A 12,378-nucleotide genomic window follows, 5' to 3' on the forward strand; every position below is an offset into this window, starting at 1 on the left:
CCCCCTTTATTATTGTACCCCACTGCCTCACACCTGCTACTTCTCCTGGTAAAGCTTTCCACTAGCTAATCTTGGGACTGCATCCTCTATACCTCTTCCCCTCCACACTTAAAGGCCACAGCTTCTAATCTCAGCACTCTGTGTTAAGCCCTTAGTGGGGTCATGCTAGTTTCTTAGCAAACTTTCTCCACAAAACTAGGGTAAGGAACACAGTCTTTGCAAGATCCCACTGCCTCATTCTGCCAGGAAAACCTCCACAACATCCCAAACACCATTGCCTTCCCAGAACAAAGGAGGAGCCCTCCTCCTTTCACTTGGCTTGTGCCCCCCTTTATTATTGTACCCCACTGCCTCACGCCTGCTACTTCTGGTAAGGCTTGCCACTAGCGTTGTTTAGATCACATATTTAGGATCACCGCACTGCCTTGTTAGAACCACACATTCCCCGTACGAGTCTTTCCCATGGCTTGTGCCCCCCTTTATTATTGTACCCCACTGCCTCACACCTGCTACTTCTCCTGGTAAGGCTTGCCACTAGCTTTGTTTAGATCACATATTTAGGTTCACCGCACTGCCTTGTTAGGACCACACATCCCCTGTACGAATCTTTCCCATGACTTGTGCCCCCCTTTATTATTGTACCCCACTGCCTCACGCCTGCTACTTCTGGTAAGGCTTGCCACTAGCGTTGTTTAGATCACATATTTAGGATCACCGCACTGCCTTGTTAGGACCACACATTCCCCGTACGAATCTTTCCCATGGCTTGTGCCCCCCTTTATTATTGTACCCCACTGCCTCACACCTGCTACTTCTCCTGGTAAGGCTTGCCACTAGCTTTGTTTAGATCACATATTTAGGTTCACCGCACTACCTTGTTAGGACCACACATTCCCCGTACACTTGCTACTTCTCCTGGTAAAGCTTGCCACTAGTTTTGTTTAGATCACATATTTAGGATCACCGCACTGCGTTGTTAGGACCACACATTCCCTGTACGAATCTTTCCAATGGCTTGTGCCCCCCTTTATTATTGTACCCCACTGCCTCACGCCTGCTACTTCTCCTGGTAAAGCTTGCCACTAGCTTTGTTTAGATCACATATTTAGGATCACCCCACTACCTTGTTAGGACCACACATTCCCTGTACGAATCTTTCCCATGGCTTGTGTCCCCCTTTATTATTGTACCCCAGTGCCTCACACCTACTACTTCTCCTGGTAAAGCTTGCCACTAGTTTTGTTTAGATCACATATTTAGGATCACCGTACTGCCTTGTTAGGACGACACATCCCCTGTACGAATCTTTCCCATGGCTTGTGCCCCCCTTTATTATTGTACCCCACTGCTTCACACCTGCTACTTCTCCTGGTAAAGCTTGCCACTAGTTTTGTTTAGATCACATATTTAGGATCACTGCACTGTCTTGTTAGGATCACACATTCCCTGTACGAATCTTTCCCATGGCTTGTGCCCCCCTTTATTATTGTATCCCACTGCCTCACACCTGCTACTTCTCCTAGTAAAGCTTACCACTAGTTTTGTTTAAATCACATATTTAGGATCACTGCACTGCCTTGTTAGGATCACACATCCCCTGTATGAATCTTTCCCATCCAAAACAAGCCGTTTTGCTGCCAGACAAAGCACAGCCTGCCAGTTGTCGAAGAGGACAGTAAACTGCCTACAATCTGCCTTTCCCTCCTGACATCTTTTTTATAACACTTATTTGGATTGAGTAGTTTTGTTTGCTGCTGTGCTGGAAGCATCGTGTTTTGCCAGCCAGTTTTCCCAGCACAAGTTTGTGGGTCTGGATTATGGCCTCGGAGGCGGTGAAAGTGATTGTGCGTTGCCGGCCTCTGAATGAGCGCGAGAAGCAGATTGGCTGCAAGATGGTAGTCAGTATGGACAGCACCCGTGGCCAGTGCTTCATTCATAACCCATATGCTTCAGACGACCCCCCAAAACAGTTCACCTTTGATGGGGCATATTACATAGACCAGAACACAGAAGAGATCTATAATGAAATTGCGTACCCACTCATCGAGGTGAGTGTAGCTGACTGCAAGTAATTTCCAATCTACTGTTATAAATGTCTTTCTCTTTACCTGCTACCATTCTCAATTAGCATTATCGTTCCAGAGTGTTTTTACCATAACTGCCTTCTGAAGCACAATAGTACCAAAATCAAGCTAAAGATTCTCCAACAGCACAACATCCCTTCTTCATTGGGCCTTAACTTCTACAATCCCTTATCCTTGCCCATACAGGATGAGATTCCTGGCAGATGAAAGGTTCTGTAGTCCTTCCCTATAAGCTATTATACGAGCTCCTGTTTCCTCTCTTACAGAAATTGTCATGAAACCTGAGAATTTCTTGCAGGGTCTTCATTCTATTTTGGGATTGAGGCTTGAGCTGTAGGCCCTTCCACACAGCCTTATAACTCAGAATATCAAAGCTGAATAATTCACAATATCTGCTTTGAACTGGGTTATCTGAGTCCATACTGCCATATATCCTAGTTCAAAGCAGATTGTGTGGGACTTTATTCAGCTGTGTGGAAGGGACCTTTGTCTTTCCAACTTCTGTATTTTTCCCACAGACTGATGATATTATCCATCTAATTTGACAAATTTAGTTTAGCAGGGGTCCCTTTTTGTTAGCGTATGGTTCTTAATGACTGTATTGCTTAATGAACAACAAAGGTCTGGATACAATGACTTTTCCTCTCCTTCCTGTCTGGAGACATTGTAATGTATGGGTTTATATAAGAAATTGTGTTTTTGGTCCTTCCAGAACTAGCACTCAGCAATGCCAAAGGCAAAGGAGGCAATGGATAGCCAAATATTCACTACCCTGAGGCACAAATCATATCTTCACCTGTATGTTCATAAATAAATACCGTATTTTGTCGCATAATAGTCACACTTTTTCATTTTTTTAAAATGCAGCTATTACGCAAGGAAGAAAATATTTTTTTTGTTTCGTTCCAAGACAGTAATTTTTAAAATAGAACAATGTTGAAAACAACTTGAGAACAGCCTGAAACGGTGTTCTTGGAGGGGATAGTCAGTGACCGAGTGAGTGTGTGAGAAGGTGAGTGAGTGTAAGGGTATTTATTTATCGTGTCATCAGCAACCAGACCATTGTGTTACATTTCTAACAGAACAAAACAAACAAATAGATAAAAAAAACACAAATCTTGCAAACTTGGTAGTTGATTAAATGTCCTTTGACCAGTATCTGGCCACTTGGAGTGCCTCTGGTGTTGCCGCAAGAAGCAACCAGAAGTGTAAGGGTGAATGTGTGGGAGAGTTGGAGGGTGGATCTTTGGGAGGGAGGGTGAGCAAGCAGATCAAGTGTGTGACTATTATGCAAGGAAAACAGAAATACTGAAATCAATACCCCCAAATTTGGGGTGCAACTATTATGCAATGGTGACTATTATCCAATGAAATATGGTATCCCCAAATTCTATTGATGCCCTACAATCTTTTCACAAGACACCATTTCCTGATAACCACCAAAACCCTATAGCTTCTCATCATCATTGGAAAACTGTTTATATAGTACTTTTTCTGATAAAATGTACAAACAGAGCTTAAACATCATGTTGAAGATTTCAGACTGGATGCTTTTGTTTAATTTGTTTTCAGATTGTGCTTGTGATGCTACAAGTAGAAACTAAGCTGAAAAACCACTATGATTATGATTTTTTTTCTGGATTCTTGTTATTGTTATTATTTTCCAGGGGGTTACAGAAGGCTACAATGGTACCATCTTTGCTTATGGGCAGACAGGCAGTGGAAAGTCCTTTACCATGCAAGGGGTCCTGGAGCCATTTTCCCAGAAGGGCATTATTCCGAGAGCTTTTGAACACTTATTTGAGAGTGTACAGGTATGCAATTGCACAGAAAACATGTCTGATCCCCTGTACTTTTTGTGCTATCATTTCTAATTGATGTTTGAAGAGGTCTTGGGGTAGACTGTGATTTAGTTAAAATTGGCCAGGCATCACAGATGGCATTTTACAGGAAGAGAATTCTGAACCCTCTTTTCGCTTTACATGATTGAAACACAACATTCTCAGCAACTATGGTTACCACATATGAGGAAGCAGCGATAAGAGCCCCAGGGGAGATGGGAACACATGAACCCATGGCTTAATCATCATATCAGTACTAGGCCAACATTTAAATCAGAACTGGAAGATAATTTAGAGAATGCTAACCCAGAATATTCGGCAGGGTGAACAATCCACTAAGCCAAATGGTTCTGCCCTATATCTGGAGCAACACTGTAGTGCCCAACTCAGGCCCCTTCTACACGACTGAATAAAATCCCAGATAATCTGCTTTGAACTGGAATATATGGCAGTGTGGGCTCAGATAACCCAGTTCAAAGCAGATATTGTAGGATTTTCTGCCTTGATATTCTGGGTTATATGGCTGTGTGGAATAGAAGTATCCTTACAGTGTTAGATTGGGGCCTCTTGAGCTCTGAAACTTGCTGTTTAGCTTTGAGCCTGTTACTTTCTCTCCACCTGATCTACCCTGCAGGATTATTATTGTGAGGATAAAATGGAGAGAGAGAAAGCCTCCTTGGAGATGAGACGTAATATAAATGCAGTGAGGAAATAAAAAGATCAATATCATTTCATGGTTGATTAGAGACTTAATATCGACTGCTGCATTGGTTTGGTTATCCATCTAAGGTTGGATTTCCTGTTCAGATATCTAAATATTTTTGGCTAGCTTTGTCTGTGGGATTGCTCAATAAAATGTGTAATTTGAAAACGTGAAAGTAGATTATTGATAGTTGGATATTCATTAGCTGTAAGATATGTGTTAGCTTTTCAGGCCACCACTTTCCTGTCTGTCTGTAAGCTTCCTTCATATAACCAGACAGTTTTGAGCAAGATGTTCGAAAATGTAGTCAATACAGAGGAATTCTAAAAGAGGAAACAGGAAAAATAAATCACTTAATGGAGTGAACTAACATCATAGAGAGAAGGCTAGGCAAGAAGCTAGTATATTGATGTAATCATCTGGCTGAAGGAATGGATAAGAATTGCCCTTACATGCTAGCTTTCTTGATGTAGGGATGTTGGAGGTGGTGTTTTATATGAAAGTTCATTCAATGACTGCATCTGATGAGATCCCAGATGCAGTCAGAACTGGAAAAGACTGACTAGACACAGAGTCAATGAAAACTATGTCCAAGTGTACATTAGATGTAGAAAATGGACCTTCCTGAGGGAAATGTCAGACTGGGAGCTTCATAAGTATTTGTTATTGTTTTTTCAGTGTGCAGAAAACGCCAAGTTTTTGGTGAGGGCATCTTACTTGGAGATCTATAATGAAGAGATCCGAGACCTCCTTGGTCCTAACACCAAACAAAAGCTTGAGGTAAGGATCATACACCTGACAGACAGGATGTTAGTTTGAAGTAAAAAATACCCCCAAATAAATTCTAGAAACCAAAATGCTGACAGTTTATGGTAGACCCAATGACCTATGGTGTAATTATACAAAAAAATTATGATTGCCAGTTTGAAGCTAATGATTGGAACTTACTTTGAGAAGTTCGGTACCTGACATGTTACGTCAGCACCAATACATTTCTTCTAGGCCCTCACAGTGAATGCTTTCTTTTCTGGCATGTCTCATAGGCACCCTACTTCCATAGATTCAAATGTTGTTCCATATCAGGATGATGGGTATTGCAATTTGAGGCAAAGTTGACTTGCTGGAGTTTTAAAGGCTGGAATCCTGAGATTCATGGATACAGAATGAGAGCAAAACTTTGACTCATAGATCAGAGGTATGATCTGGTCTATATTAGGATAGATACCAGTTGGTAGAGCATTTGTCTATTTGGGGCTATGATAGCTTTCTTCTTGAAAAATAGCCCTTAAGTATTTTGGCCATCCTTTCATAATTCAGATTTTTCTTCTATTGATGCCTATGATTATCTTGTTTCCGTGGTGACCCTTGTAGCTGAAGGAGCATCCAGAGAAAGGTGTTTTTGTGAAGGGCCTCTCTCAGCACACTGTGCATAGCATTGCCCAGTGCGAGCGCATCATGGAGACAGGCTGGCGAAACCGTGCTGTGGGCTACACCCTCATGAACAAAGACTCCTCCCGATCCCACTCCATCTTCACCATCAACATGGAGATCTACGTTGTAGGTAAAAGTGGAATATTATTAAAGTAGGGTGGGCTAAATGTGATGGGATGGAGGTTGGAGTAATTTTGTTAAAGACTGGAAACTACAAGAAAGGAGATTCCATCTGAACATGAGGAAGAACTTCCTGACTGTGAGAGCCGTTCAGCAGTGGAACTCTCTGCCTCGGAGTGTGGTGGAGGCCACTTCTTTGGAAGCTTTTAAGCAGAGGCTGGATGGCCATCTGTAAAGGGTGCTTTGAATGCAATATTCTTGCTTCTTGGCAGGGGGTTGGACTGGATGGCCCATGAGGTCTCTTCCAACTCTATGATTCTATGATTCTATGAACAGAAGGTTAAAAATATGGAATCTAGCATTCATGGAAGTCATGTTTCTCAAAGTTAACAATTCCTTTCCACTGGAGTCCTAGCTCAACTAGAAACATGATACATAATTATTTTATAATGAAGGAAGTTTCTTAGTGGATAAAAGGGGAATGTACAAACAGAGATCTCATCTAATTCTTCTCAGAATCGAACTAATTTTCTACAGCTATAGAATTTATTAGACACATTCGGGGATTTTAACAGAGGGGAAAAAACAAATCTATATTTTACCTAAGAGAACATCTCTATAGGAGATTTCTAAGTCAGGGTAAGTGTTGTCAACTTTCAGCTGACCTAGAGATTCCTAGAAGGAACATATTAATCAGATCTGTGAATGATCAAATCTGCAAAACTTCACCATGCAAATATGGAAGACCAACTTTATTTTTCACATGTTACGAGATGAAGTAGACACTCATATGCTAAGTCCACTACATACCCTCATTTTTGTCACCCCTCCAGATGAAAAGTTTCTGTAATCGAGAGCCTCTAATATCCATGAGGATTCTCCATTTGATCCAGAATCAAGTTTAGGGTTGTAATTACAAGAAAAGCCTCCATGTATGGATATGGCTGCCCACAACAGATGGTCACTCTTCATGTGAAGGAAACAAAAGCAGAGAAGGGAGGGATGAAGGTAGCATGCTTGTACTTGCTCAAAATAGCTCTTACTATCTTATGATGTGAAAGGAGAAGGCTATCCTGAAATATTTTGTTTCAAGTCAGAGGCAGCCTTATTGTTAGGCAGAGAGACATTTTTCTCATATGGCAGATCACCAGGTTGTTCGTTATTGAGGATGGAGAGGTGTGATTGTGAGATTTTTGCCACATGTGTCAAAATAACTTCACTGGCTTTGAGTACTGTGCACCTTCATAGAGAAGAGGACACCTTAGTAAGCAACATTTTTGGGGCCATACAATATAATGGAAGCCATATGACAGATTATAAACATTAAAATGAAAAAGCGCTTCAGGATCTCTTACAATATCATAGTGGGGTCTGTGACAGAACAAAGTAGAACGATGTACAGCATCAACATCTCATTGCTGAGAAATATGTAATCTTAAACTCTGAGGAAATCAAGCACAGCTTTCCCCAACCTCATGCCTTCAACATATATTTGAGTACTGCTTAGTGCACCTAGAAGGGAAGTCTGCTCTGAATGGTCCAGGAAATGCATCCTCTTCTTTTCCGAACTCATTCTTCCTTTGCAGATGAGAGAGGGCAAGATTACCTGAGGGCTGCAAAGCTCAACCTGGTGGACCTGGCTGGGAGTGAGAGACAATCCAAAACCGGGGCTGTTGGTGAGCGCCTCAAAGAAGCTACGAAAATCAACCTGTCCCTCTCAGCACTAGGCAATGTCATCTCGGCTCTAGCGGATGGGCGGAGCAAGCACGTTCCCTACCGAGACTCCAAACTGACCCGGGTGCTGCAGGACTCTCTCGGAGGCAACACTAAGACACTCATGATAGCCTGTCTGTCTCCTGCTGACAACAACTATGATGAGTCTCTGAGCACCTTGCGGTATGCTCACCGGGCAAAAAACATCAAGAACAAGCCTTGCATTAATGAGGATCCCAAGGACGCTCTGCTGAGGGAGTACCAGGAGGAAATCAAGAAGTTGAAGGCAATCTTGGCACAGCAGCAGAACAGCAGCAGCTGTCAAGGTAGGGTCATTGAATCGATGCTTACATTTATTGCCTTAATTTTTGTATTTGTTTTAAACTGTCACCAAATTGTGTGGTTGTTAGCCATTTTGAATCCTTACGGAGAGAAGGGCGGAGTATAAATAAAGTAAATATATAAATAAATAAAACTTACTTGCTGGGGAAAGGCTGTATGAGTATCAACAGTGATAACTTCTTAATCTAAGGACAGAGAAGTTTTCCCCTTCCCAAACCAAAAGGATTAGAACATCTTTCTCTAAATTGGCACCCTCCTGGTATGATAAATTGTCACTTTTGATACTTCTAGCTGGCGCAGCCAGTGCTGGATGGGGAAGGTGGGACTTATAGTTGTTCAACACTACAAAGTGCCGGTTAGCATGGTTTTGCACATTTAAATTCAGCTTACAAATGTTTTCATTGACTTGTTTTGAATCTGTTTCTATATATAATATATATATACACACACACACACACACACACACATATATATATATATAGGAAATGCATACTGTTTCTACAGTAGAGATAAGGAGCAAAAATGGGAGAAATTGGCTAGATTTCCCCTTCTCATGTGCTCCTTCCTATCAGAAGACCTCTCAATGTTGGTGTAGTTGGTGAAGTTTTTTTCATTTGTTTTTTGAGCCATTAATCCAATTTTCCTTTTGGATTGTTGTAGGTTTTTTCGTGCTATATGGCCATGTTCTAGAGGCATTCTCTCCTGATGTTTCGCCTGTATCTATGGCAAGCATCCTCAGAGGTAGTGAGGATGCTTGCCATAGATGCAGGCAAAACGTCAGGAGGGAATGCCTCTAGAACATGGCCATATAGCCCGAAAAAACCTACAACAACCCAGTGATTCCGGCCATGAAAGCCTTCGACAATACAATTTTCCTTTTCTTTCTCTTCAGCATCTATCTATTGATCGATCGATAAAACAGTGCTTGGAAAAATATATAACATGCCATACTATTTGAAAATAAAATCCTTCGGAATTTCAGGAAGAGATTAGCAGCACAGCTTGGCCGCTAGGCCCAGTCTCTGTCATCAAAGGAGTACACTGCAGTCCTTCTAAATTATGTGTTTTCTTTCCTGTCTTGGCAGAACTGTCTCTGCTTTTACCTTCTGAAGTTGCTAAACCTGAGGTGAAGACAGAACCTTCTCTGGAATCCCAAGTAGATGTTGAGAAAGAGAAACAGAAAATCCGAGAAGTAAGTTAATCACAACAAATATTATGGTTGGAGTTTACTATACAGTAGCCTAAAACTAGAAGTGTTTCTTTTCTGGCATGTCTCATAGGCACCCTACTCCCCTCCCCCAGATTTTTAAATATGTGTATTTGTATTGTTCTATATCAGAGATTGGACCTAAGTAAATAATTCTATGTATGAAACCAGTTGTATATCCATTGAACCATCAGAAATAGCAAGGATGTCACTGTCTCAGCCATCCATGTGGATAATTTGGGATTATAGAATAGTTCAGATTTCCAGATAAGAGATATGAAACCTACCCTAACCCTTTAATTATGACAGGTCTTTGATTTCTCAAAGTTTTGTTTTCAACCATTTCAAATTTTATGATGCTTTAACTTTCACATTTTTGCATACTGGTAATTTTTAACTGTTTGTTTTAACTGGTGTAGGTCATCTTAAGTTAATTAACTTTTTAAGGCATTCCTGGCTATCTTTGGTTATTGGACTTTGTGAGCTGACCTATTGAACCCTACTTAGAATATTGGCATACATTATTACTAAAAGTCCCCTCAATTCTTGGATGTTCCTAATTTCTCCCACTAGGTCCCTTTAAATGTAATTATCTATTTTCTTGCTGCTTGATACACAGGTGGGCAACCTGTGATCTTATATAACTTCTTGGACTACAGTTCCCATAATCTCTCTGCAGTGGTTGATACAGAGAGGATGATGGAATGTGCAGTCCAACAACCTCTGGCTGGCCGTGTGTTGTCTACACCTGACTTGATTCTTACATGATTATAGTGGAATTAGCCCTTAGGACTGACTTAAAGTTGGGCCTTTGCAAAACCCAAAGGTTTAAAAATCTCTTCAGTACATATGAGCAAAATCTCACTGTCTAAATGAATAAAGGAATGAAGCCATCCAGCTCATGAAATTATGACCTTGAGTTGGTATATGGGATGTTTATTTATCGTGTCAGGAGCAAGCCAAACAGTTGTATTGTATTTTTAACAAACAAACAAAACACAAAGTTTGCAAGCTTGGTAGTTGATTAAATGTCCTTTGACCAGTATCTGGCCACTTGGAATGCCTCTGGTGTTACAATAAGAAGGTCTTCCATTGTGCATGTGGCAGGACTCAGGTGGTGCATGTGGCAAGACTCAGCAGATGGTCTGTAGTTTGCTCTTCTCCACACTCGCATATCGTGGATTCCACTTTGTAGCCCCATTTCTTAAGGTTGGCTCTGCATCTCATGGTACCAGAGTGCAGTCTGTTCAGTGCCTTCCAAGTTGCCCAGTTTTCTGTGTGCCCAGGAAGGAGTCTCTCATTTGGTATCAGCCATTGATTGAGATTCTGGGTTTGAGCCTGCCACTTTTGGACTCTCGCTTGCTGAGGTGTTCCAGCAATTGTCTCTGTAGATCTTAGAAAACTATTTCTTGATTTAAGTTGTTGACGTGCTGGCTGATACCCAAACGGGATGAGCTGGAGATATCACTACCTTGGTCCTTTCACTATATGGGATGTTGAATACTCTTCAAACTTCCTCTACTCTTCTAGGAGTATGAGGAGCGACTGGCCCGGCTGAAGGCTGACTATGAAGCAGAACAAGAATCTCGAGTCCGACTTGAAGAGGATATCAGTGCCTTGAGAAATGCATTTGAACAGAAGTTCCATACTTTAGAGGAGAACCTCAAGAAAGAAGCAGGTAGAAGTGAGGCAGATTTAAAAAGAGCCAGTGGATCTTATTCGAAAGATAATGTAAACCAGGATTCCTATTTTCAGGCACTCAGTTTAGAGTTTAAATTCCTGAAGTTCTCATGCGTGAAGATATCTCTGACTCTGGAGATGTTGCTCAGTAGTTCGAAGTCTAGTTCGAAGTCAGAGATCTAGAACATCCTTACCCTTCACTATTTCTCTCTGAAAATAATCTGAAAATAATCAGAACAGTAAACAATCTCAGAATAAAGGATTCAAATTATGTGCAAAGTTCCTCAAGAAGAGATGGGATTTGGAACTATTGTTTTGAGATGTATGCTTTCTAGATTGATATATTCCCATAGGCACTGCTGGAAGACTGGTCCTTTGATGCAGGGCAGGAATTGAGACATCGTTTTGGACTGTAACTCCCATAATCCCTTACTGATACCTGTGCTGGCGGGGTTTCTGGTCCAGAATATCTGCTGCACTCCTGATAAATGGGATTCTGTCAGATACAGTCTTGTCTCTCATGTTGCCTTACATTTGTTAAATGGTTGATCAAAGTCATCTAGAAGTTGATCCTTGCATTCGGACTAAGGGCTTGTCTATACTGATTTTATTTTTAAAAAACAAGCATGCCCATAACATGGCTGCCTTGATTCTGCCACCTAATGTACAACTCATTTAGCAATGGAAGTACTGCTTTAATGCAGTATTGTAAAACTCAATTCTTACTTTGTCCTTTCCAGGAAAATTTGGTCTTTTGTTGTGCTTTGCTGTATTGGTACAGCTGTATTAGGGTGGTTTGGGGGTGGGACAAAACAAACCACTAGGTGACAAGCATTGATATTTTAAAAATGTGTAGTGTTACTTGCTGGAATATGTTTTGTGATATTAAAGATCCTCTTTTTTTGTGCTGGGAAGGAGGGGTAAACGAAGCTTTGTTTCTACTGCAGCTGCCTTCCCAGCCAAATAGCTTCTTCCAAAATGATTTGCCACTGGCTTTCCTTCTGTTCAGGCTGCAAATGTCCTCCCAGCCAAACAACTTCCCAGCCATTCTGATGAGATTGCTTGCTCAAAACTAGGTGCCCAACCATGGGAGTCAATTGATGCCAAAGCGGGACATCAATTGATGTTTGCGGGACATTGTTTAGCCAGGAAGGCTGTAGTAATGGTAGAAAGGAAGGCAATGTAAAATCATTTTGAAGAAGGAGAAATAAAAATGGGACAGCAGTACAATTTCAGTACAGCAATTATTGGTAAATG

At 41.3% G+C, this 12,378-nt stretch overlaps 1 protein-coding gene across 1 annotated transcript in view; it reads left to right on the plus strand.

The window, feature by feature from the left end:
• Positions 1–1,260: 1,260 nt before the first annotated feature.
• The window catches only part of KIF17 (kinesin family member 17), a 28,052-nt gene continuing 16,934 nt past the window's right edge, over positions 1,261–12,378 (plus strand). Inside the window, exons 1-7 of the mRNA XM_067464138.1 lie at positions 1,261–2,048; positions 3,752–3,898; positions 5,307–5,408; positions 6,000–6,189; positions 7,766–8,218; positions 9,320–9,426; positions 10,972–11,119. Of these exons, the coding sequence (XP_067320239.1) occupies positions 1,818–2,048; positions 3,752–3,898; positions 5,307–5,408; positions 6,000–6,189; positions 7,766–8,218; positions 9,320–9,426; positions 10,972–11,119 (1,378 nt within the window). The 5' untranslated portion in view covers positions 1,261–1,817. The remainder of the gene's footprint in view (positions 2,049–3,751; positions 3,899–5,306; positions 5,409–5,999; positions 6,190–7,765; positions 8,219–9,319; positions 9,427–10,971; positions 11,120–12,378) is intronic.

Source organism: Anolis sagrei, chromosome 2 (genome assembly GCF_037176765.1).
Source record: "Anolis sagrei isolate rAnoSag1 chromosome 2, rAnoSag1.mat, whole genome shotgun sequence".
In the NCBI taxonomy this organism is placed as follows: domain Eukaryota; kingdom Metazoa; phylum Chordata; class Lepidosauria; order Squamata; family Dactyloidae; genus Anolis; species Anolis sagrei.